The sequence below is a fragment of the Balaenoptera ricei genome, chromosome 15 (genome assembly GCF_028023285.1).
Source record: "Balaenoptera ricei isolate mBalRic1 chromosome 15, mBalRic1.hap2, whole genome shotgun sequence".
Classification (NCBI taxonomy): domain Eukaryota; kingdom Metazoa; phylum Chordata; class Mammalia; order Artiodactyla; family Balaenopteridae; genus Balaenoptera; species Balaenoptera ricei.
This window is the reverse complement of record NC_082653.1, coordinates 25,666,550-25,688,630: the sequence shown is the minus strand read 5'-3', so window position 1 is coordinate 25,688,630 and position 22,081 is coordinate 25,666,550. Positions and strand designations below refer to the sequence as shown.

Sequence of the window (22,081 nt, the reverse complement as noted above, 5' to 3'; positions counted from 1 at the left end):
CCCTCCACCTCGTGCTGTGCTTCCATGGCTCTTCTTGCTGCCCCATCTGCCATCCTGCAGCCCCAGGGCTTGGCCTCACTCCCTCCTTTGTTAAAGCTGCCACCGTCCTCCAGCGTTTCCATTACCAGAGGATGCCTGAAATTTTGCTCAGTGATGTTCACGTTTGATGGCAAGTAGCTCTTGGTACCAGAGAGTAGATCCAGTTGTGTGATTCAGAGCAAGCACTTGCTTGCTGAGCTTCTGGTTCTTCATGTGTAAATTGGGGATGCTAATGGTGCCTACACCACTGGGCTGTTCTGAGGTGAAATGTGATCATATGGGAGTCACCCTTAGCATAGGGCTTAGCACCCAGGAAGCCCCTGTAAACAGAGGCTGCCATCACAACCTGCTTTTCTTTCTCTCTGCCAATATGTGATGTCCTTGAGGATTCACCTTTGTCCCAGCATCCCGCTGGGAGCCTGATGTCTTCCTCAAGTAGTATTTGTTTTGAGAATAACTTTTTTTTTTTTTTTTGCCGCACCGCGTGGTATAAGGGATCTTAGTTCCCCGACCAGGGATCGAACCCATGCCCCCTGCAGTGGCAGCGCAGAGTCCTAACCACCAGACCACTAGGGAATTCCTGAGAATAACTTCTTGAAGGCCTTTTGTTTCGACCTATCAGGGTCTGTGTTAAGGGGATTTGGTGTGCATATTTCTCTCTCAGAGCAGGAGGGCAGTGGCAGCCACCTAGACTGTTGCTGTCTCTCCAGCACCTGGCCTGGCACTGACCCAGTCCCTAGGACAGGTTTTGATGTATGCAGGTGAGTCACCAGCACAGGTGGGAGGAAGGTGAGGAGGCAGGTGCAGGGAGTGGGTGAAGGGGTAGAGGTGGCAGCTGGCAGAAGGAGCCAGGATCTCCCAGCTTCAGTACTCTGCCTGTCCTTGACCTGGGTGCTGTCACCAGCCCTGGACATTTTGCCATCCCCGGCACCTGCCACAAAGCAGGTGCCCAGTGGTTGTTTTTTTGTTTGTTTGTTTGTTTGATTTATTTATTTTTGGCTGCGTCGGATCTTCGTTGCTGCATGCGGGCTTTCTCTAGTTGCAGCGAGCGGGGGCTACTCTTTGTTGCAGTGCACAGGCTTCTCATTGCAGTGGCTTCTCTTGTTGCGGAGCACGGGCCCTAGGCGCGCAGGCTTCAGTAGTTGTGGTGTGCGGGCTCAGTAGTTGTGGCTCGCAGGCTCTAGAGCGCAGGCTCAGTACTTGTGGCATACGGGCTTAGTTGCTCCACGGCATGTGGGATCTTCCCGGACCAGGGCTCGAATCCGTGTCCCCTGCATTGGCAGGCGGATTCTTAACCACTGCGCCACCAGGGAAGCCCCCCCAGTGGTGGTTGAAATGAGCTGAAGAGCCAATGAGAGCGGGGCACCGAGGGCAAGAATTGGGAAAGGTGACTCAGACCTGATGGCTTTGACCTGCTACTTAAAGGCTAAAGAGGCATTTCTTTTTTTTTTTTTTTTAATTAAGTTTTCTAGCTGCATTGGGTCTTTGTTGCTGCACACGGGCTTTCTCTAGTTGTGGCGAGCGGGGGCTACTCTTTGTTGTGGTGCGTGGCCTTCTCATTGCTGTGGCTTCTCTTGTTGCGGAGCATGGGCTCTAGGCACATGGTCAGTAGTTGTGGCTCGCAAGTTCTAGAGCGCAGGCTCAGTAGTTATGGCGCACAGGCTTAGTTGCCCTGCGGCACGTGGGATCTTCCCTGACCAGGGCTCGAACCTGTGTCCCCAGCATTGGCAGGCAGATTCTTAACCACTGCACCACCAGGGAAGTCCTAAGGAGGCAATTCTAGAGTGAATGGGGTAGAGGATGCGAGGGAACAAAGTTCTAGAGGGGAGTTGCAAACCTAGGGACTGAGGTTGCGAATAGCCCAGCTCAGCTGGAGTGTTTTAGGGGGATGAGGCTGCACATAATGCGAGTGGGTATTGATTGCTAAGGGCCTTGAATGCCAAGTCAAGAAGTCAAACTTGATCTTGGTGCTAAAGGTAGGGGGGTGCCATTGAAGGGTCTTAGCCAGAGGAGTATGGTCACCACGGTGATGTTTTGAAAACCCCTTCTTTCTGTTCCTTTATGGGGAATGGACTGTTTCGGGATGGAGTACAGAAGGGAAGCCCAGTGAAGAGGCTGCCATAGTCTTTCAGGCCAGAGATGATGGTGGCCAAGACCTGGGGGCCTGGGGGATGGCAGCATGGAAATGAATGTGGGCTTGTGAGAGATAGGTAGACACACCTAAAGGCCTGGGGCCCTCAGTACCCCCGTAGCCCCAGCTCAGATCTTTCTTCTCCCTGTAGCTGTAACTCCAGGCTCCTGTCTGCAGCCCAGCTCCACACCCGCCCACAGCACTCCCCTGTCTGGCAACCCCCCGCCTCCCCGTTACCTGCAAGACATCATTCAAACTCCCTCTGGCCTGGCCTCCCCGCTCACCTCCAATCCCTTACACTCTGCAGTTCCTCCTTCTGCTCCCTTTGTCCGCAGCATTCTCCCTCCCTGTCTGCCCCTCACATCTGTGTGGAGACTGCTACACTATTCTTTCACAGCTCAAACCCAACATCACCATCTCCAAGAGGCCTTCCCCAACCCTGTAGGACTGACACTGTCCCCTCCACCTGCAGGACCCTCCCTGGCACCTCCAAGCCTTCAGCAAGGAAGGGAAGATGCAGCCCATCTTTTAAAAAAAGTGTTAACTCTCAGAACTCCATTGCAGGGTGAGATGAGACAGGCAAAGGGTGGCACCCATTTAAGAGGTGTCAGCTTGAGCTTAAGAATTTCAGCATCTTTGTTCAAAGAAGGCAATGGGAAGATTTTAGTTTTGAGGGTTTGCTGTTGGTACTGTTTTCATAAAGGAAACAGACGGAAGGAATTAGAACACAGGACAGAAAGCAGGATTATTTCCTCCTGGATGGCCTTCTTCTCTAGCAAAGACATACTGACACCTCCTCCAGCCACCCAGACCTGAGAGAGTCAGGTGCTGGCAGCACTTTCTAGGAACTGCCAAGAGTCTAGGAAGTGGGGTGGCATGGTGCAGCCTGGTGTAGTGCTGGCCGAGGAGCCCCCAGGGACCCCTGTGCTGGTTCTTTGGCCTGGGTGGCTAGGCCAGTGGGAGCAGCTCTGTCTGTCTCTGCCAAGTCTGAACTCCTACAGGGGTCACTGGGGAGAAACCTCCCAGACTAGGACATCTACCCTGAGCTGCCTTCCTGGCCATGCCTCAGGGCCCAGCCACGACCTGGCACCACCAGGGCAGTCAAGCACATTGGTGAAATGTCACTCAGCCCACTGGCCAGTCACCCCTTAAAACCTACCACAGCTTCCTCAAGACGAAGTGCCTTTGAGGCCCTGCTGCCTCCCCGCCTTGGCCTCAGCCCGCCTCTGGGCTTCCTTCAGTTCTACGAGGCAAGCTCTCCTCCCCCTCAGAACCTGAACCTGTGCATTTCTTCTGCCTGAAAACTCCTGACCCCAACACCCTCCAGACCAGGTGAGAGGGCAGCCTCTGCCCCTGTGGTGCTACGTGCCTCCCCTTGAGAGCCCGCACCCTATGTAGCCACCTCTCACCTCCCTCCATGGTGGTCACCTCCCTCCACGCCCCAAGTCCCTTCCCCCAGGATGGCTCAAAGGAGGGTCCACCAGTAGCTGGTAGGACCAACTCAGCCATTGTTCTCCTGGAACTGCCCTATGGCTCTGTCAGGTGGTAGGGGTGGTGACAAATCCAGCCTGGAAGGGCGGGGGAGGTTCTGTCTGGGGACAGGTCTTCTCACAGGGATCGGCCATGCTATTTGGGACCCTGAGAGGGCTCTGTGGCCTGTCCCCAGCTCCATACCACACCCTGTTGGCAAAGGAAGGGGGGGTGAAGCTAGAACCCCCAGGATCTGGGGTGGATTAAGGCAGAGCCCATGTCCATTCTCCTTTCCCAGGAACGACCCTAGAACCAGGGTTTGTGGGGTGAGAGGAACCTGAATTGAGGAAACCTGGATTGGCCGTGATTAAGTTCCCACTATCAGCAGGAATGGGGGCCTGGCCTTCTTGCCAAGGGAGAGAGAGGACACGATGCCAGAGGTGACTACTGCCTTTATTGCCTCTGTGCTGGGGTCCTGGGCTGGGGTTCAGAGGTATCTGGGGGCAGCAGGTGACTCTGGAGCCAAATTATTGCTACTTAGCAAGGTCACCTTGGGGCTTCCCATAGTGCCCTTAGTATGGGTGGGCATGAGCATGCAAATGATACGCAAATGACATGCAAACCAACCCAGGATCCTGCAGAGGGCTCTGGTGCAGCCACAGGTGCTGAAAGAGTCAGGAGCCTGCCAGCCCAGGAGGGTGATGGGGACACCCAGGTCCTTGCAGACTGCAGACTGATCCAGCCCAGCCTCGGGAGTCGAGGTTCGGGGGTATGGACAGTCCCTGAGCATCAGCCCTGGTTCTGCTGCTGGTTGGGGAAGAGCAGAAGCCTGGCCCCAAGATAGCAAGCAGAAAGCAGGCACCCACTAGGTAGCCAGACAGCCCAAGGCCCACTCAGAGAGGGAAGGGACCTGCCCTGGGTCACACAGCAAGGCAGGGGCAGAGGGGACCAGAATCCAGGCCTCCTGAGCCAGACAGATGCCAGAGTGCCTCAGAGGCCAAAGCTATGAGCAATAAAATACACTGTTAAAGAAAGAAATATAAAGCAAGCAGCCCAGTCCCTGATCCCTGGGCTGAGAGATTCTCCGCCAGCTGGCTCTGGGAGGGGAAGCCTCTGAGAGCCAGGCCCCAGGTATAGGAGGTGGCAGCGTTCTTGGTCTTGAGCTGAGCTGACCAGTCCAGAAGCTCCAGAAGGAGACAGGCAGGGCTCCAGGGTCCTTGGCTTATGCAGGTCAGGCTCAGTTATTATTCATAATCCACCAGGATGCTGAGGGTCAGAGGTGGGGAGTCAGAGGCCATCAGGTGCCCACTGCCCTTCCCACCAGTTCCCAGGGCTGTGGAGAGCGTTGGGAGCTGAAGCCCACCTGGGAAGAACACAGTGGTGAGGGTGTCTGGAGCCTGCAGGTGGTCAATGAGGATGCGCTGGAAGGCCTTACTGCAGGCGGACTGCTGGTGCCTGGGGAGGGCCGCAGAGTGGACCAAGGCTGGAGCTGGTCCCCAAGGATCAGGACCACATGGTTAAAAGCTCCCCACTCCCACCCAGTCCTGCTGCCTGGATTCAGATCTGAGTCCTTCCTCATAGTGGCTCTGAGCCTCAGTTTTCTCCTCTGTGAAATGGGGACAATAGTGTCCACTTCACTGGGATATTGGGAGGATTACATGAAATAACACACAAGGCGTGTGGCATAGGCCCTATGCCATAGGGTGTGGCCCAGTGGTAAAGGTGTGTATTCATTGAGCACCTACCTTGTACCTGGCACTGTGTTCAGTTCTTTACATGTCATCTCATTTAGGTGATAAGAGGATGGAACTATGATCACTCCCATTTTGAAAAGGAGGCCACTGGGGCTCAGAGGGGTAACTCTCCTGAGGTCACACAGCCAGTGAATAGGAGAGGATGATTTGAACCCAGGCTTGACTCACTCCAGGGCACATACTCAATAAACATTAGCTGTTAGACCACTACTCATACCTTCTCCAGGAGGCCTCATCCTGCCAGAACTCGTACAGGGTGAAGGAGGCATTGTCCAGCATCTTCTGGGCAGACACACTGCAGGGCCAAAGAGACGGCCAGGCCAGGCCTGGGCTGCCACCACCTCTGCCCACCTAGCCAGGGGTGTCTAACGAGAGCCCTGACCCAGGACGCTCAGTCCCAGCATTCCTCGTGCTCACCCCCCACCCCGACCCTGGCCGGCCCACCACCCGGCTGAGGACTCACTGCAGGCAATGGCTCTGGGCCCCTGTGAAGTCCACGTAGCAGCACAGGGCACGGTGGAAGTCCTGCAGGCCTTCCTCTGCCACCTGCACCTGCCTTTGGGCCACGAGGATGTGCTGGCAAGAGAGGCAGCCTGGTCAGCTGGGGTGGGGTACGGCAGGGCATGGGGTGAGGGACTGCTGTGGCCTCCAGGACGACCCCGCCCTTCTTGGCCTGCACCAGACCCAGCCAACCCTGAGGTCGGGCTCCTGCCCCAGCCTGGCCCCCAGCTTCCCTGACTCCATCCTCCTCTTCCCATCGCCAGGGTTGCTGCCTTGATCCAGCCACTGTCCCACTCTCCTGCAGTATGGCACCCCTTCCTCCTGCCCCCTTTAGCCTCTGTCCGCACTGCTCCAGACCCAGCTTTCAGAACTGTAGACAAGGGACACTGACGCCCAGGGAAGGACAGAGTTCTGCAGGGTCACAGAGCAAGGGCCAGAACCCAGCACCTGCCTGCCAGGCCCAGGGGACAAGGGCTGGGTCAAGCCTGGAGAAGGGGGCATATGTACAAGACAGAGGCTGGGGGCAGCTGGCCCCGTGAGCCTCCTCACTTCATGATCTCCTCCCGGACTCCCACACCCAGCTGCCTGCCCCTCTCACACACTCACCGAGTTGGGCCCCTTGGTAAACTCCTCTTCGTGCAGGGGTTCCAGCCGGGGGGCCTGTGAGGGACGCAGAGCGTGGGCCAGTTCCCTGGCATGTGCCTGGCTTGCGTGGATTCCCAAAAGGTCCACAGGCACAGCGCACTGGCCACACGGCCACTCACCTTGCACTCCAGCTGGTCGATGAGCTCCTGGAGACGGTTGATCTGGAGCCGCCAGTGCATCTCAGCCTCTGAGCTCTGCCCTGGGGGTCAGGCACGGGCCCTCTCAGGCTGGGGGCTTCTTGGGATGAATTGAGGGAAAGTGGAGGAGCAAACACTGGGGCCCTGGGGGATGCCGTGCCCTCCCATCCCACCGCAGGCACACCTGTGTCAGAGGAGCCAGGAGACCAGGTGGGTGACCGACTGACACTCCGCAGGGCCCTGCGCCCTGCCCGCCGGCTGCCACGGGGCCTGCTCTGCACCTCCACCCTCTCTTCATCTGACCTGAGGGGAGTGGAGGGTCAGCCCACTGCTCCCAGACTCACGGGGCCAAGCACTGGGGCCCCAGCACGGGCCTGGGTGGGTAAGACAGGCTTCCCGGGACACTGAGGCCCAGCCTCAAAGCCAGCCACCCCTGCTCACCCCCTCTTGGCCTCCCTGCCTAAGAACAAGAATTTGGGGGCTTCCCTGGTGGCGCAGTGGTTGAGAATCTGCCTGCCAATGCAGGGGACACGGGTTCGAGCCCTGGTCTGGGAAGATCCCACATGCCGCGGGGCAACTGAGCCCGTGAGCCACAATTACTGAGCCTGTGCGTCTGGAGCCTGTGCTCCGCAACAAGAGAGGCCGCGATAGTGAGAGGCCCACGCACCGCGATGAAGAGTGGCCCCTGCTTGCCACAACTAGAGAAAGCCCTCGCACAGAAACGAAGACCCAACACAGCCATAAATAAATAAATTAAAAAAAAAAAAGAATTAAAAAAAAGAATTTGGGCTCCAGGATGCTAGAACATGGAACATGATAAGAGCTGAGGGCCTTGACACATGGAGATAAGGGGCATTCACGAACCGGACCCGCAGGTGGGCAGAGCTCCTCACACACCGTGGGCCATGGGCCTGGGCCTCCAGGGTATCTGACGCCCCCTCCAGCGAGCTCTGCAGGGCTTGGAGCTGGCTCACCGTCTCCCGCAATAGGAAGCGTGTCACAAACTGGTCCACCTTGGAGGCCCGCTCATACTCCTGGGGGCAGAGGGGGCATGGTCAGCATCTCCTGGCTCCAAGCATGTATTTCTGAATTGGGAGCTGCCCCCTGCACCCCATCCGCTGCTCATCAGAGCAACAGTGGCAGCCTAAAGAGCAGAGGACATGCAGACCTGGCATAAGCAGAAAGGCGCTGGGACTCAGTGGGGAGCAGACCCTGGACCCCCTCCTTGTCTGGGCCTGGCCTCTCTTACTGGGAGGTATGAGGCCAGCTCACAGAGAAGCATCTGCCATTCTCTGGCCCTCAAGGCCCTTTCCCTGTTGGGGCTCCCACCTTCAGCCAGTGAGGCCGCAGGCACAGCTAGACTGGGCTGGGTGGGGTGGGGCAGGGCAATTTTGACACATGAGGCAAAATGACAGTGTGATATGGCGCCATACTCACCAGCTGGCCCCAGACTCACAGTCTTAGTATTCATTCATTCATCCATTCATTCATTCACTCATCCATGCAACAAACATTTACTGAGCACCTCTTACTAGGAGCTGCAGATACAAGATGGCAGGTCGCTGGCCTCACACACACACCCCAGCACTGATCCCCGTCTACACTGCCATTTCCCCCCAGCCCTTGCCAAGGCAGGCAGAGACAGGGAGGCCCACCATGTGCCAGGCCCTGTGCTGCCCACCTGGAATGCTCAGAGACTCCCCAGCTACCTTCATCTCCTTGTGCCTCAGTTTCCTCACCTATAAAACAGGGATGGTAATAGCCATCTCACTGAGCTGTTGAGAGGCTCCAGTGAGTTATCTCCTACATAGGGCTCAGCCTAGTACCTGGCACATAAGTTCTCAATAAAGAACTGCCATTGTTTTTATTGTCAAACATAATACTAACAAGGAACCTGCCCACTCCACCTACACACACAGTACAGGGTGGGAGTCCTGGGGAGCTGTGGTGTCCCCCTCCACAAGGGGCTCCAGAGGCACCCTACATCAGGGCTTCGTCTTCTGCCCATGACCTGCCTCAATTCAGCCATCAGATAGGCAGGGACAGAGTGGGGGCTGGGACCTCTCATTCTCAGACAGGCCAGTGGTTTCTCCAAGCCTGATCTCTAGACTTCCTGGCCGTTCTTTGAGCTTCCTGAAATCCTTCCAATAAATTCCCTTGCTGGTGCTTAAGATGACTGATCAGTTTCTGTTGTTTACAACCAAAGAACCTGGCTGACACAAGCACCCATTCTGCGTCAGGCCCTGTTTCTAAACAGAGTTACATTTAATCCTCGTAATAATTTACAGGAAACATAATTGACCCCGTTTTGCATATGAAAAGACTGAGGCCTACAGAAGTTGATTACCTTGGCCAAGGTCACGCAACTAGTTAGCGGCAGAGTCAGAATTCAAACCCAGGTCACAGAAATTCCTCTCCTCACCACTAAGCACCTTACAAGCATCGCCTCACTTATGTCATTAGCCCAGTTTTACAGCTGAGAAACCAAGGCCAGAAGTCACAGACAGAGTAAATGGAGCCGAGATTGGCCCGTGTGTTCTGGGAGGAGCAGCTCGGAGCCTGGAGCTTGTTAGGTCGACCCATGAGGTCACAATGTGGTCTCCCTGGGACAGAGCCGGGGCAGGGGACCCCCAGCCAGAGGGCAGGGCAGAGGCAGCATGGGCCGGGCCCCCCAGTGGTGACCAGCCCTGCCATAGGAAACAACAGTTCCCACAAGAGGACCAAAGTGCCCAAGCAGGTCCGCAAGGAGAGGCCACCTGACATGGACAAGGCCTGGCGGAAACAGCAGTTCTTCAACCACCTCAAGTGGAAGAAGGCGAGTGTGAGTCCCAGGGGGCAAGGGGCAGATGGAGTTCAGGGGACCTGGACAGGTGGACAGGAGGGGATGCTGGGACTCTAGGCCTCGTGGGGCATGGATGGGGTTAGAGAACCCCTTCTGAGGATGAGGATCCCAGGAACCCACGTGGGTGTGGATGGGGTCCTAATAACCCAGAAGGGAGAGCAGGTATTCCAGAAACCAGGAGGTGGATGAGACTTGGGAGCCTAGGAGGGGGAGCAGGAGGGGATTCTCCCAACCCTGGACAGATGGGTGGAGGTCCTGGCATGGCGAATCAGCCCTAGCTGGTGCCACTGGGGCTATGGGCACAAGGAGTTCCCTTATGCCCCCTTTCCATTGCCCCTCCTCAAGTGGACAGAGGCCCTGGACCGGGGCCGGGGTGGGTGAGGGTCTCAGCATCGAGGCTGGGAGGGCAGGCAGCGGATTTCATAAACGTGACCGGAGTGAGGTCTCAGGAGGTCAGCCTGGCGGGGGCGGGGGTGAGGGTTTCCAGAGGGGAGGCAGGGTTCCGGGCGAGGGGGGCAGGGTGCCTGCCTCCCCCACTTCCCCCTGCCAGGGCTGGGAGGATGGCAGGAGTCCCGGAAACGTAGAGGGGGCAGGGTCCTGGGAGACAGAACCCGGGTGGGTGAGGGTCCCCAATAGGAAGGTGGGGCGCGCTCTTTCCCCTAACGCCCCTGCCCCACCCCCAGACCAAGATCTTGCTGCTTTTCCCCCTGGACAAGCGGCAGCAGCTAGCCGAGGCGACGGCAGGCCCCGGCGCGCGGCCCAGGCGGCCGGGTAAGGACGCGGCGGCGCCCACGTTGCAAGGTGCAGGCGACGGCGCTGAGCGGCGGGACGGCGCGCAACGAAGATGATCCTAGTCAAGCTGCTGCTGCTGGACGCGCGGCTGCAGGAGGAGGGGCGCCGCGTGGCGGGTGGGCCCGGGGGCGGGCCCGGCGCAGGGGGGCGGGGCCAAGGCCGCGCATGGCTGGCAGTGGCTCAACGCCCGTCTGCTGACCGAGAGCAAGGCGGGCGGCTACGCGACCCTGCCTAGGAGCAGCCGAGCAAGCGGCGCCGCGGCCCTCGCCCGCGGCACTGAGTGCCTGGCCCGGACCTCCGGACCACAATCCATACCAATAAAGAGCGCATAGCAACCCTGGCGCTGTAGCCCTGTATGAGGCATCGGGGCGTAGAGCTGGGGTGGGGGAAACAGGGCCTGAGCGAGACGGGGGAGAACAGGCGTATTGAAGGCAGAGCCACAGCCATGGCCTGGAGACAAGGCTGTTTTTGCCTCCTCCCTTCTTGTGACCCAAGAGTCAGAACCCCTATTCCGGGCTGGCGGTGGTGGGGGCGGGGGCACCCTGCCACAGTGGAGGGAGGCTGCTCCTCTCCCCTCCAGCTCCAGGCCCGGGTCAGATCCTGACGGCTCTGCAGGCCCAGTGGAAGAGAGCTTGGGCAAACCCAGGCTTGGCCACGCTAGGAGGAGGGGCCTGCTTCCAGCAGAGGCCAGGCAGCTCCAAGAGTCTCCAGCACTCACAGGTCCTTCTTAAGCTGAGGGAAGGTCCCAGGCAAAAAGCCACCACCTTGGGGAAAGAACTGTGAAGGTCTCATGGTCAGCATAGTTTGAGCCTTAGACTCACGTTCTGCCTGTGAGAGCACCCAGGAGGAGAGGCTGGGGTCCCTGGTCCTCTGACCCCTCCCTCCTAACCCACTCTGCTTGGTAACCCCCAAGGCACCTCAGTCACTTGTCTCCCAAATCACCCTGTCCCATCCTCTTCCCCACATTGCAACCAAAGGCTTCTTCCAAACCACTGATCTGTAGGGCAGTTCACGCTCCCGCTCATAAGCTTACACTGGTTCTCCGCTGCCCACAGGGAAACACCCAAACTTATTACTGGGATGTACAGGTCCAGACCCCCAGCCTCGGTCTTCGCCTCTAGGGCTTCTTAGTGACTTCCACCCTCACCCCTGCTCTGGCCATATTGCCACTTGTGGTCTTCAATTTGAGGTTCACCTCCCTAATTCACCCACAAGAGGCCCTGCACACTTTCTGTGGGCGGAACCCAGCTGCTTCTCTCTCTCCTGGGTCCCAAACCCAGCTCCAGACCCTACTCCCTCCAGCCCTGCCAAACCTGCAGCCTGCATTCCACTGGAGACCAACATCAGAATGCCCCCTTTGGGGGCAGATGCAGCAGGAGTGAAGGTCCCAGTTCACTAAAACCACAGGCACAGCTTCTGCTGAAGATACACTTTTGTCAGTGTCAACACGACATCACCTGCATCAGGCTGGAGGCTGTACTACCCATAGCATCTCCCCTGCTGCTTTGTGAGAACTGACCCTTTCCTACCATCCACATGGTTACAATCAGGGCAACCACGTTCCTCAATGTGGCCACACCTCCTGGCATAAGCAATTGGCCCAAGCTGGTCCTATCAGCCCCTTTCCTGGGTCTGTAATTTAGGAGCTGTAGACTATGTTTTCTACAGGAACGTGCACAGGCTGAATCCAGTCTTGAGAAGAATGTAAACAGAACGCAGAGCCAGTGCACATCTTGGGTCCCCCACAGGCCGGCAGTCAGGCCCTGATTCCAGTCTTTTCCTAAAACCTGATTTCACCCTTGCCTTGATATCCAGTAAGACATACAAGATCCTTGTGATAAGAGTCCGTATTTTAGCTTAAGCTCACCGGAATGGGTCTTCAACTTGCAACCAGAATGATCCTAAAGAGAATAAAGAGACTCTGCAGAGACAAGACGTGGACTATTTCCTGTGTGTGAGGACGACCGCCTTTCGGAGGAAGTAACTGAGCCCAGAGAGAGATTAGGACTTGCTCAGTGCACAGCGAGTCAGCCTCAGAACTGAGTCACAAACTCAGGTCCACGTTTGTAAGCCCCTGAAGGTAGGATCCCTTTGTGGGCTACCTGGGCCCTTGAAGGCTAAGCACACAGAGATCTTCAGGGGGGCTGGAGATCCATGATTAAGAGCTTTCTCTTCAGCGTTGAGAGGGAAGGGGCCGCACATTTGGCCAGCGCACATCAGATAATCCGAAGTGGTTTGGGGAAGGAATCAAATTGGTTGGACTGAGCGGCTGAGGCCAGACCCCTGGATGTCAAAATCACTGCCCTTGACCCTGTCCCAGGAGAGAGGATGGGTCTGGGGCGTTTTCATCAGGGTAGAGGCTGCGAAAGCACAGCAGGTGCTGAGAACTGAGGTCACAATGAGTCCAAGTTCTTTTCCTTCCTTCTCTGACCACCCCCTCCCAACTCCACGACCAGGAGCTACAATACTTCTGTCAAGCTCAGTTGAGAAGTGCCAGGAGACCGTCAGGGTCTCAAGGGCTGGGCTGGACTCCTGGGTCCCCAAGGAGGATATATGTCCGGAAAACATTGCCACAAGGCCCCTTCATTCTCAGAGCTGCTCCTGGAGGCTTCTCAATCTCTTAAAGCGGCCCTCTCATCATCCACCTCAGCAAGGGATTAGGGGGCGGAGCCGCACCGCCCAGGCGAGTCCTCGGAGAGGGGGTGGGGCCTTGAGCCCGAGGAGGACCAAGAGGGACTGAGCCAGAGCCCAGTTAGGGCGGAGACTGACGAACCAAAGGTCGGGCCTCAGGCCCAGGGTCGGAGCCAAGAGCTGAAAAGAGACCTCCACTCCGGCCAGAAGAGTGGGACTTCAGGACCAGAAGGCGGGGACGAAGGCCCATGAGGCAGAGCCAAGAGCTGAAAGGCGGGCCTCCATCAAGTCCAGCTGAGGCGGGGTTCTCACGCCGGGGGCGGAGCTTTGGGCTGAAGAGCGTGGCCGGCCCGAAGGTGGCGTCGCTGTCCGGGAGCCACCGGGTCCGCCGGCTGTCCTCGCTGGGCCGCGTCGCGGTGGTGGTGGACCAGGGCTCGGGCTTCACCAAGGCGGGCTTCGCGGGCGAGGAGCAGCCGCGCCTGGTACTGAAGAGCTCCAGCCTGGTACCCAGCTGGGACCGGCCCGTGCTGCCCGGGGCGCCCGGCTGCGAGCTGGCGGGCGGCGTGGCGCGGGCGCACCCCATCAAGCACGGCGTGGTGGTGGACTGGGAGGCGCTGGAGGGGCTGTGGGAACGCCTGCTGGTGGGCGGCCTGCGGGTGTGCCCAGAGCAGTGGCCGGTGCTGGTGAGCGACTCGCCGTCGGCTCCGCCCGCGGGCCGCGAGAGGGTGGCCGAGCTGCTGTTCGAGGCCCTGGCGGTGCCCGCGTGCCACATGGCCAGCAGCGCGTTGCTGGCGCTCTGCTCTGTCGGCGCGTTCAGCGGGCTGGCCTTGGAGGCGGGCGCGGGCGTGTGCCACGCCACACCCATCTATGCGGGCCACTCGTGGCACGAGGCCACCTTCCGGCTGGACGTGGCAGGCAGTACACTGTCGCGCTACCTGCGGGACCTGCTGGTGGCAGCCTGCCCCGACCAACGACTGCATGCCCTGCCCCGCAAGGTCATCACACAGCTCAAGAAGCACTGCTGCTGTGTGTCACTGGACTTCGAGGGTGACCTCCGTAACCCTGCCCGCCACCATCCTGCCAGTTTCTACTTAGGCAATGGGTGCTCTGTCTGCCTCAGCAGCGAGCGCTTCCGCTGCCCGGAACCCATCGTCCAGCCGGGTCTGCTAGGCCAGGCTGAGCCAGGACTGCCCACCCTGGCTTTCCGGGCACTGCAGAGGATGCCGGCAACACTACGGACACGGCTGGCCAACACCGTGGTGGTGGCCGGTGGCTCCACGCTTTTCCCTGGCTTCACTGGGCGCCTGGAGATGGAGCTGGAAGCCCAGTGCCGGCGGCATGGTTATGGGGCACTGCAGCCTCGCCTGGTGGCCAAGCCCGGGCGTGGCACAGCAGTGTGGACAGGCGGCTCCATGGTGGCCTCACTGCGTTCCTTCCAATGCCACTGGATGACCCGGGCCATGTACCAGGAATGTGGCTCCAGGCTGGTGCACGAAGTGTTCAACTGACTCATGTTGGACTGGAGGGGGTGGCGCCACGATGGGGGTGTGCAGAGGCAGACACCTGGCAGGCTGAGCTGCAGCTCTATCAGAGGCATTGAGTGCCAGATAAAAGGCTCAGTGATTGGAGCTGGCAGAGTCGTGTGGTGTGGCAGAGTCGTGTCCCAGACCCCCACCCCCCACTTACAAGCTGGAATTCCCCAAGAGGGTCACTCTCTACCCCTTTCTGGGCCAGGAGGAGGTGGTCAGGACCCCTGGGGGCCCTTACTTTGACCTGCAGTTTGAATCCCCACTAACCAGTGCCAGTTCAGAGAATGCCAGTCTAGGGGCCCACCCCCAGGGCCGTTTCCATGGCAACAAGGAAGGCGATGCCCCCACTTGTGTCCAGGCCACAGATATGGAAGTCACCATAACATACCAACCCCTCATCATATACCATTTGGATTCCCATCCCATGCCAGGCCCCAAGGGGTGACCCTTTGAAAAACTACTAAATCCCATGTGAAAGCAACCAGAAGGGGAAGCCCTGTCCTCAGCTGATCATCAACTTGCTGAGAGCCTCAAAGTGAGGTCAGGCACAATCCCAGGCCTGCTCACTGTTCCCTCCTCACCCGCTTAGGTGGAGACATTTCTTAAAAAGAACACAAAGGGAGGGGTGCCTTTCGATGTTTTTAAAATACCATCCAAGGGCCTGGAGCCCGGGCCGTGAGCACTGTTTATGCTTGTGCACACGTGTCCATACACAGACACAAACACATGGGGGCACACATGCCTGCCTACTCACGCCTGTCCTTAGGCTGCCGCCCCAACCAAGCTCCACACACCAGCACGAGCCTCTGCATGTGTGTGAGCGTGCCCTCCCCCACAGCCCATCCCTGCTGGGAGCTGGCCTTCATACCCCACAACAGTTAGGTCTGGTCAATAATAAAAACAGCAGCAGCAGCAGCTCCAGGTGTGACGTGGCTACTGCGTGCCAGGCAGAGGTCTCGGTGCTGGGAATGGAGTAGAGAACAAGACAGACAAAAACCCCTGCCTTCATTCTCGTTTAATTGTCACAACAAATGTCTGGAGGTAGGTTCTATTATAATGCCCAGTTTACAGATGAGGAAACTGAGGCCCAGAGAGGTAAAGATGCACAGCCAGAAAGTGGGAGCCAGGATTAGAACCCAGGCCTCTAGCTCCACAGCCCTGAGCCCAGTGGTGGAGGCTGCCACAGCACAGCAGACACCCCCTGCCCTCATTTTGGGCCCCCCATCATCAGCCCCTCCACTCACCAGCTTGGTGGTGTCCATGGCAGTGAGCACTGCACAGTTCAGCGACTCCAGTGCAGCCAGCACAGGCCGATAGACGCCCAGGTGTTCAGAGAAGTAGTCTGAGGGCAGAGGAGGTGCTCAAAGGTTCCCAGACCCCCACCCCCCCATTTACAAGCTGGAATTCCCCAGCAGCCAACCAGGCCTCATACCCTGAGCCCAGCCGATCCTGTTCCATGGGACACCAGCAACAGCCTCTCATTCACACCCACCTGCCCAGGGGACCTGGGAGACAAGAGCTCCCATGGGCCTACTCACCACACAGCTTCTCCGTTTCCAAATTGCTACAGGGAAAAGAGAAGGCACCCTTCAGACCCGCTGACGTGGGCCTGGTAAACTGGGACTTTGAAGCCAGTGTTCCTCTCCTCTTCCTGCCCAGCTCAGGCTGACAAGGAGGCAACTTGTGACTCCACCCCAGGTTAAGTTGCTCAGTGGACAGAGAGGGGGAGCACGGGTACTATCAGCCCGCCAAACACTCTCTGAGGGCAAAATTTCAGTCCCACTGTCTGCCTCCAAGGGGGTTTCAGGCCGGGGAGGCAGATATGAACACAGGCCAGAGAGGAGTGGTTAGAGCTGGGAAGGGGGAGCCAGGTCCCAGGTCTGCGGAAATGCAGAGAAGGCATGGAGTATTACTTGGTAGGTCAGGGAGGGCTTCCTGGAGGCGGGGCTGCCTAAGTTAGGCCTTGAAGGAGAAGAAATCTGACTGGAGTATCTGGTGGTGGTGAGGTGGTAGCCCTGCAGACAAAGGGTCCAGCCCAAGCCTGAGAACATGGGAGGGCATGGGAGCCTAGGATTTATTCTAAGGAGATGGGGGGAAGGGAAGTGAGAGGGAGGGATAGCTGTGCATGTGTGTGCACCCACGTGAGGAAGCAGGAGAGAAGGCAAGCAAACTCGCACTAAGGCCTGTAGATACGGAAGCACCTGCATCCATGGGTGGAAGCAGGCGGGGCCCAGCTGTCCCCAGGCATCCTGTGGTCCCTGCAGGAAGCGAGAGTTGGAAGAGGGGGCACCTGTGGGCTGAACCATAGGTGGTGACTCAGGCCTGGCTATTTTGGGGTCCCAGCTGGAAGCAGTGTGATGAGCAAGGCTGGAGCCAGGGAGGGGGTAGGTGGGTGGGTAAAGTTGGCACCGAGCCCTGGCACCCCTCTCCCTCTGCCCCCCTCATCCTCCATAAGGAACCAAAGCAGCAGGGGACACAGTGGGGTTGGGACAGCCTGGCCTCACCTCTACACGCGGTGCACACATCCCCCTCGAGTACTCACTCAGCGGGATGCCCATCAATACTGCTGAACAGCTCTCGCAGCTCCCCGGGGCTGAGAACCCCATCGGCAAAGTAATTCTGGAATTCTTCAAATGAGAGCTTACCATCATCTGGGAGGGGGGAGGTGGGGGGACAAAGAGCAGAGTCAGTATCCCTGACCCTGGCTGTACCCCTGCCACAAGATCCAGGCCCACTGAAGGCTTTGCAGCATCTCACAACCACCCAGCCAAGTGGAATGGGATTCTGAGCTTGATGGGAGGCCTAGCCACTGGGGACAAAAGGGCTGGGGTCCCCAGAGGTGCCCACTTAAGGCAAGAGGGCCCACTTTGCAGGCACCCAAGGGACAGGGCAGTACACATGTGGCACTGGGTACGGACTCAATGTTTGCCAAATGAAGAAACAAATGAACAACAGCCTGGGTCACAGTCAGATCATGGCAGGGCCAGATGTCACTTGGAGGACTTGGGGCTGGGTCTCTGCCCCACATGCTGGCCAGTGTGGCTCCAGGGTGGAGGGGACCTCCGTGCTCTGGACCCAGGCCCTTCACAGAGAAGCCACAGGGAGTCAGATAAGATTTTCCTAAGAGTGGAGCCCCTGTAAGTAGCAGCAGGCTGGCTCAGGAGGGAAAGACCTCCCCAACACAGGGGACATGTAGCAGAGGCCTAGAGCGTTACCTGTGAGGTCTCTAAGTAGATGGGGTGGGGAGAGTGGAGCTGGGGGAGGGTCTGAACTTCCCCAGACAAGATGCTGTGATCCAAATGAGACCATGTGCCCTGATCAACCGGTTGGAACAAATGGTCTCTACCAATTTGAAGAGACCCAGGGAGAAGGGGCAAGGGGTGGGGACACAATCCTCTCTCAAGGAGGCTGAAACATAAACAGGTCTGAAGCCCCCAGCTGAAAGTGAGGTCAAGGCTGACGGGCTGTCTCAGCTCAGACCCTCCACTGGCCAATCAAGGCACCGTGGGCTGCTCTGAGTCATCTATGCGCAGCAACCTGCCTGCAGGGTCCCCTAATGGCTCCTGCTTTAGCTTTCAAGGTTTTGCCAGACCAGAGTCTGAGACTGCCCAGGACTCAGGGCAGGAGGAGCTGATTCCCTGGACCTAGCTTTATCCTGCCCAAGCCCTCCCTGTGTCCAGATGGTTGGTAATGTGGAAAGTTACTGAGCACTCTAAAAATCTAAGATAAAATCCCCCACAGGGCCTCATCTCCATGACCGCACCCTTCCAAGCCCCTCACACAGGGAGCCTGGGACCAAGCATCACGTTAGACCTGGGTTCAAGGCCCACCACCTCAGGCAGCCTGCTTTACCTCTCTGGGCCCCTGCTCCTTTGTCTGTGAAATGGGGTGAAGAATTCTCACTAGCTTGCCGTTGTGAGGACAACATAAGGTCATATATGAGAAGTACCCCTCAGTGTGCCAGGGCACTGCATGAAAATAAGCCCCCACCTCCAGCCTCTGGCTAAGTTACATGTCCTCCACTCTCCATCCTGCCAAACTTGATTCAAAACAACACTTCCTCCGAGAAGGACACCTGGGTTCATTCTCCTGATTTGGGTCCTCTCAAGATTTTTCTCCATTCTAGACTGTGCCCCCAAACCCCCAACCCTCCCCTGAGCCTACCCGATGTCCGTCACCCGTTCCCCCACTGTGGGACCCAGGGGAAGCCACACTCACCATTCTTGTCTGCTCTGCGGAAAACCTAAAGGACAAAAGAGCATGGATGGGAGCTGGGAGCTGGGAGGCAAGAGGCCCCCACCCAACTCAACAGAGCCCCAGATGGCTGGCCTGCCCCCTGCGTCTCCCTTCCTCCTGCCCAGCATGGTCCCAGCTCCCTGCCCAGCTCGGCCCTGCAGGAGCTTTTCCAGCAAGGTGAGCACAGGAAGAGCACACAGCGGGCCCCACTGCTTGCTCACTTCTCCTGGGGGCCTGGCCTTGTGGGGGGTGCTCCAAGCCAGCTCTCTGCACCTTCACCTCCCACACCCAGAGTCAGTCCCAAGTTCTGTCTGATGCATCAGCCCTCGAACGGTCCCAGCTTGAGGAAGGTGGGGAGATGGGCCAAGATGCGGCCTGAGTATCCTGGGCACCCATCCCAGACCTGATCCCCAACTCTGCTGTGTGGTTATGGTCTGTCACAGACTCTGCCCACTCCGGGCTGTGTCTCTGTGAGCTTGTTGAAGACCCTGACATGCAGGCAGTGGCTAGTCCTTTCTTTGTGGGTGCCTACTTTCCCACTAGCACACAGGGGAGCAGCCCAGGGTTAACCCTTCCAGGGCTGGGGCTTCCTATGAGGCCGACTCAGTATGAGGGTCTTGGGCAGGCCTGTGTGCGTGTGTGTGTGTGTGTGTGTGTGTGTGTACGTGCAAGGGTGGACAGACTGTATTCATGGAGAAGCAGACAGGAAGGGCAACAGAGGCAGCAAGAGTGGAACAGAGTCAAGACTTGGTCCCTGTCTCCCCTAGGGACCAGAGACTCCCAGGTCACCCAAAGCAGCCCAGCAAATAGGAGACCAGCAGGCCTGGCAAGGAGGGGCAGGCCAAAGCCTGGACAGAGAGCCCCTATCAGCTCCAGGTCCTGAATACCTCTTCCCTCTGGCTGTTTTCTTGGGTCAGTGAGGCTCGGGGATGAATGTAATCCCTAGCCAGAAGCCTGACTCAGAGAAGGTCTGCCACTGGCTCGGGGTCCACACAGCAGCCCAGTAGCCTGGAGATACATGGGGGTGAGAGTGGGGGAGGGGTACTAAGCTGAGAATGAGGACACCTAGGGCCACACCCTAGTGTGCCCCTGCCTCCATGTGTGATCTCAGACATATCCCTAACCCTCCAGGCCTTGGTTTTTCCATCTGGGAAGTGGGAGGGTCAGGTCCCTTCCAGCCGGGAGGACTGTGGCCAAGTGCTGAGTCACTAGGGACAGTGGGGAGGGGGCAGGAGCACAGCCTTAAACTGGCAGGGACCTCTGGGAGTGGGGGAATGAGAGGCACAGGACGGGCTGAGGGCTGGGGTGAAAGGTGGGGAAGGGGCTCAGGGCAGTGACCGAGGTCGGGCCAGGCTGCTCCACGCTGGTGTCCATAGGGGCTGCAGGGCCACCTGCCAGTCAGGAGAGGGTGTACAGACCACAGAGAATGACTGTGGGCAGCCCCGACCAACTGTGGGGTCCTTGGGTTGGATCTAAGGGACTCTGGGGTCAGCACCAGGTCAGGAGTCAGGGTACTGCTTCCTCTTCCAGGCCCCCCTGCCTGGGTCAACCCGGCCTCGGGGCACCGTGACTGCTCCTGTGATCAAGGGTCGACAGCCCGCCCCCCGCCCCCCGCCCCCGGCCAGACACATACATGGGGTGGTTCTGGGTTGGGGGGCAGGAGGGACAGTGACACTGAACCAGAGACAAGGAGAGATAAGGAGAGAAAGAATGAGAGACAGAATGGGACACAAAGGCTGCGAGATAAAGATAAGGGAGACACACGGAAACAGAGACAGCAGGGTCAGAGAGAGATAGTGAGAGAGGCAGAGACCCAGAGGCAGAGGCAGGGTCCCCAACAGACCTGGAGGAAGAGAGACTGACATAGAGACAGGGAAAAGCAGAGTGAGAGAGCCGCAGAGACGGGGACAGGCAGAGAGTGAGAGAGTGCAGGGAGACACAGGGAGAGATACGACAGAGACCTGGAGAGACACCGCGAGAGACACCACCCCCAGGGCCACAGCGCCGGCGCCCCCGGCCCGCTCCCCACTCACGTCTTGGAAGAGCGCGTGTCCTGCGGGCCCGGCGGCCGGCGCGGGCGCGGGGGGGCGCGGGGGCTCCGGCGCAGGCGGCCGGATCAGGCACACGGTGAGCAGCCCCGCGCACGCCATGGCGCCGCCACCCGTTCGGCTCCGGCTCTATGCGGCTGCGGGCTCTGGACGCCACCGCCGCGGACTTCGGGGGACAGGAAGGTGGGGCGCCCGCCCATCGGCGCCGGCGCGGAGGCTGAGGGCCCCGCCCCCCGCGGCTCCGCCCCCGCCCCCGCCCGGAGGACCGCCGAGGCCCCCTCCCAGCCCGGCCCGCGCGCTGGCCAGTCCGAGAGCTCGGCACTCCGCCAGCCCCTCTCCAGGCCCTCAGCGTCCCCGTCTGGAAAAGGGGAGCAAACTCCAGCCTTTAGGGTGGCAAGAGCCGCGCAATGCAGAATTCCAACCACCGTTCACCTCCGCGACTCCCCATCTCCCAGAGAGGCGGCCACTGCGGAGTAAGGAGCCACCCAAGGGGTCATTTGCACCGGGTAAGGGCTGAGCGAATGACGACCAGCGTGGAGTACTACACAGCCAGGAACAGAACGGGAGGGGCTGCGCGCGCCCACCGAGGGCAGGTCCCGCACCGTTACAGGGTCAACAGAGCAAAGGGCAGGAGCACAAGCGCGCCACCTGCTGGGCAAAACCCGCAAGTGGCTTCGCCTCTGCACGTCTGTATCTTCTGCAAAATGGGGGTAAGGGTAGACACATCGTACGATTGTTGTGGGGGCTGACTGACAGTGAAGGGCTTAAAATAGGGACTGGCTCAGGGAAAGCCCACCTAAGGGTTTGCTAAATAGGTCCGTGTGGACCGTCTCCCAGTCACCCTCCCTTCCACTCTGAAGCTCTACTCGGGCTTCTCTTCCCCCTCGCTCTTCCGTTCTGGCCCCCTCTTCAATCCATCCTCCATACAGCAGCCAGAGGGAGCTTTTAAAATATAAAACAGGGCGTGTCACTCCTCTCTCAGACTCACCAGGGTCCTTGTCCCCTGAATAAAGCCCAAGACTGAACGTCTCTCCACCCTGGCCCTCACCTCAGGATTCCAGCCACACTGGTTTCTCTCAGGTCCTCAGGGCCCTGGGGGCCTTTGCCCATGTGGCCCTCTCCTGCTTGGTGCGTTCTTCCTCTTCCTCCTCAGTTAATTTCTTCTATCCTACAGCTTTAGGTCAAGCACCACCTTTTCCAGGAAGCCCTCCCTGATCCTCTCATTTGTTTGAGTCTCCTCCAGCAGGTCCTGAGAGCTCCATGAGGGGAGGGAACGCGTGTCCCCAGAACCTGACACGGAATCAGCCTGTTGTAATTATCTGTTGC

At 58.6% G+C, this 22,081-nt stretch overlaps 2 protein-coding genes across 5 annotated transcripts; one reads left to right on the top strand and one right to left on the bottom strand.

Annotated features, from left to right (window-relative positions):
- Window positions 1–4,080: 4,080 nt before the first annotated feature.
- NECAB3 (N-terminal EF-hand calcium binding protein 3) lies at window positions 4,081–20,892 on the bottom strand. 4 transcript variants are annotated; one of them, XM_059896512.1, is made up of 13 exons: window positions 20,741–20,892; window positions 18,690–18,714; window positions 17,014–17,122; window positions 16,010–16,035; window positions 15,716–15,813; window positions 7,542–7,711; window positions 6,862–6,980; window positions 6,660–6,739; window positions 6,502–6,555; window positions 5,858–5,970; window positions 5,612–5,745; window positions 5,004–5,095; window positions 4,081–4,906 (listed from the first exon to the last, which is right to left on the bottom strand). In XM_059896512.1, the coding sequence occupies exons 1-13, from the start codon at window positions 20,855–20,857 to the stop codon at window positions 4,889–4,891; spliced, it is 1,155 nt and encodes a 384-aa protein (XP_059752495.1). In that variant the 5' UTR covers window positions 20,858–20,892; the 3' UTR covers window positions 4,081–4,888. The 4 variants fall into 4 exon arrangements, with proteins under 4 accessions (XP_059752495.1, XP_059752496.1, XP_059752497.1 ...); XM_059896513.1 differs by having other exon boundaries at window positions 5,612–5,689; window positions 7,575–7,711; XM_059896514.1 differs by lacking the exon at window positions 5,612–5,745.
- On the top strand, window positions 13,191–14,502 carry ACTL10 (actin like 10). The gene has a single exon (XM_059897732.1). It carries the CDS (start codon window positions 13,191–13,193, stop codon window positions 14,448–14,450), a length of 1,260 nt encoding a protein of 419 aa, XP_059753715.1. The 3' UTR covers window positions 14,451–14,502.
- Window positions 20,893–22,081: the final 1,189 nt, after the last annotated feature.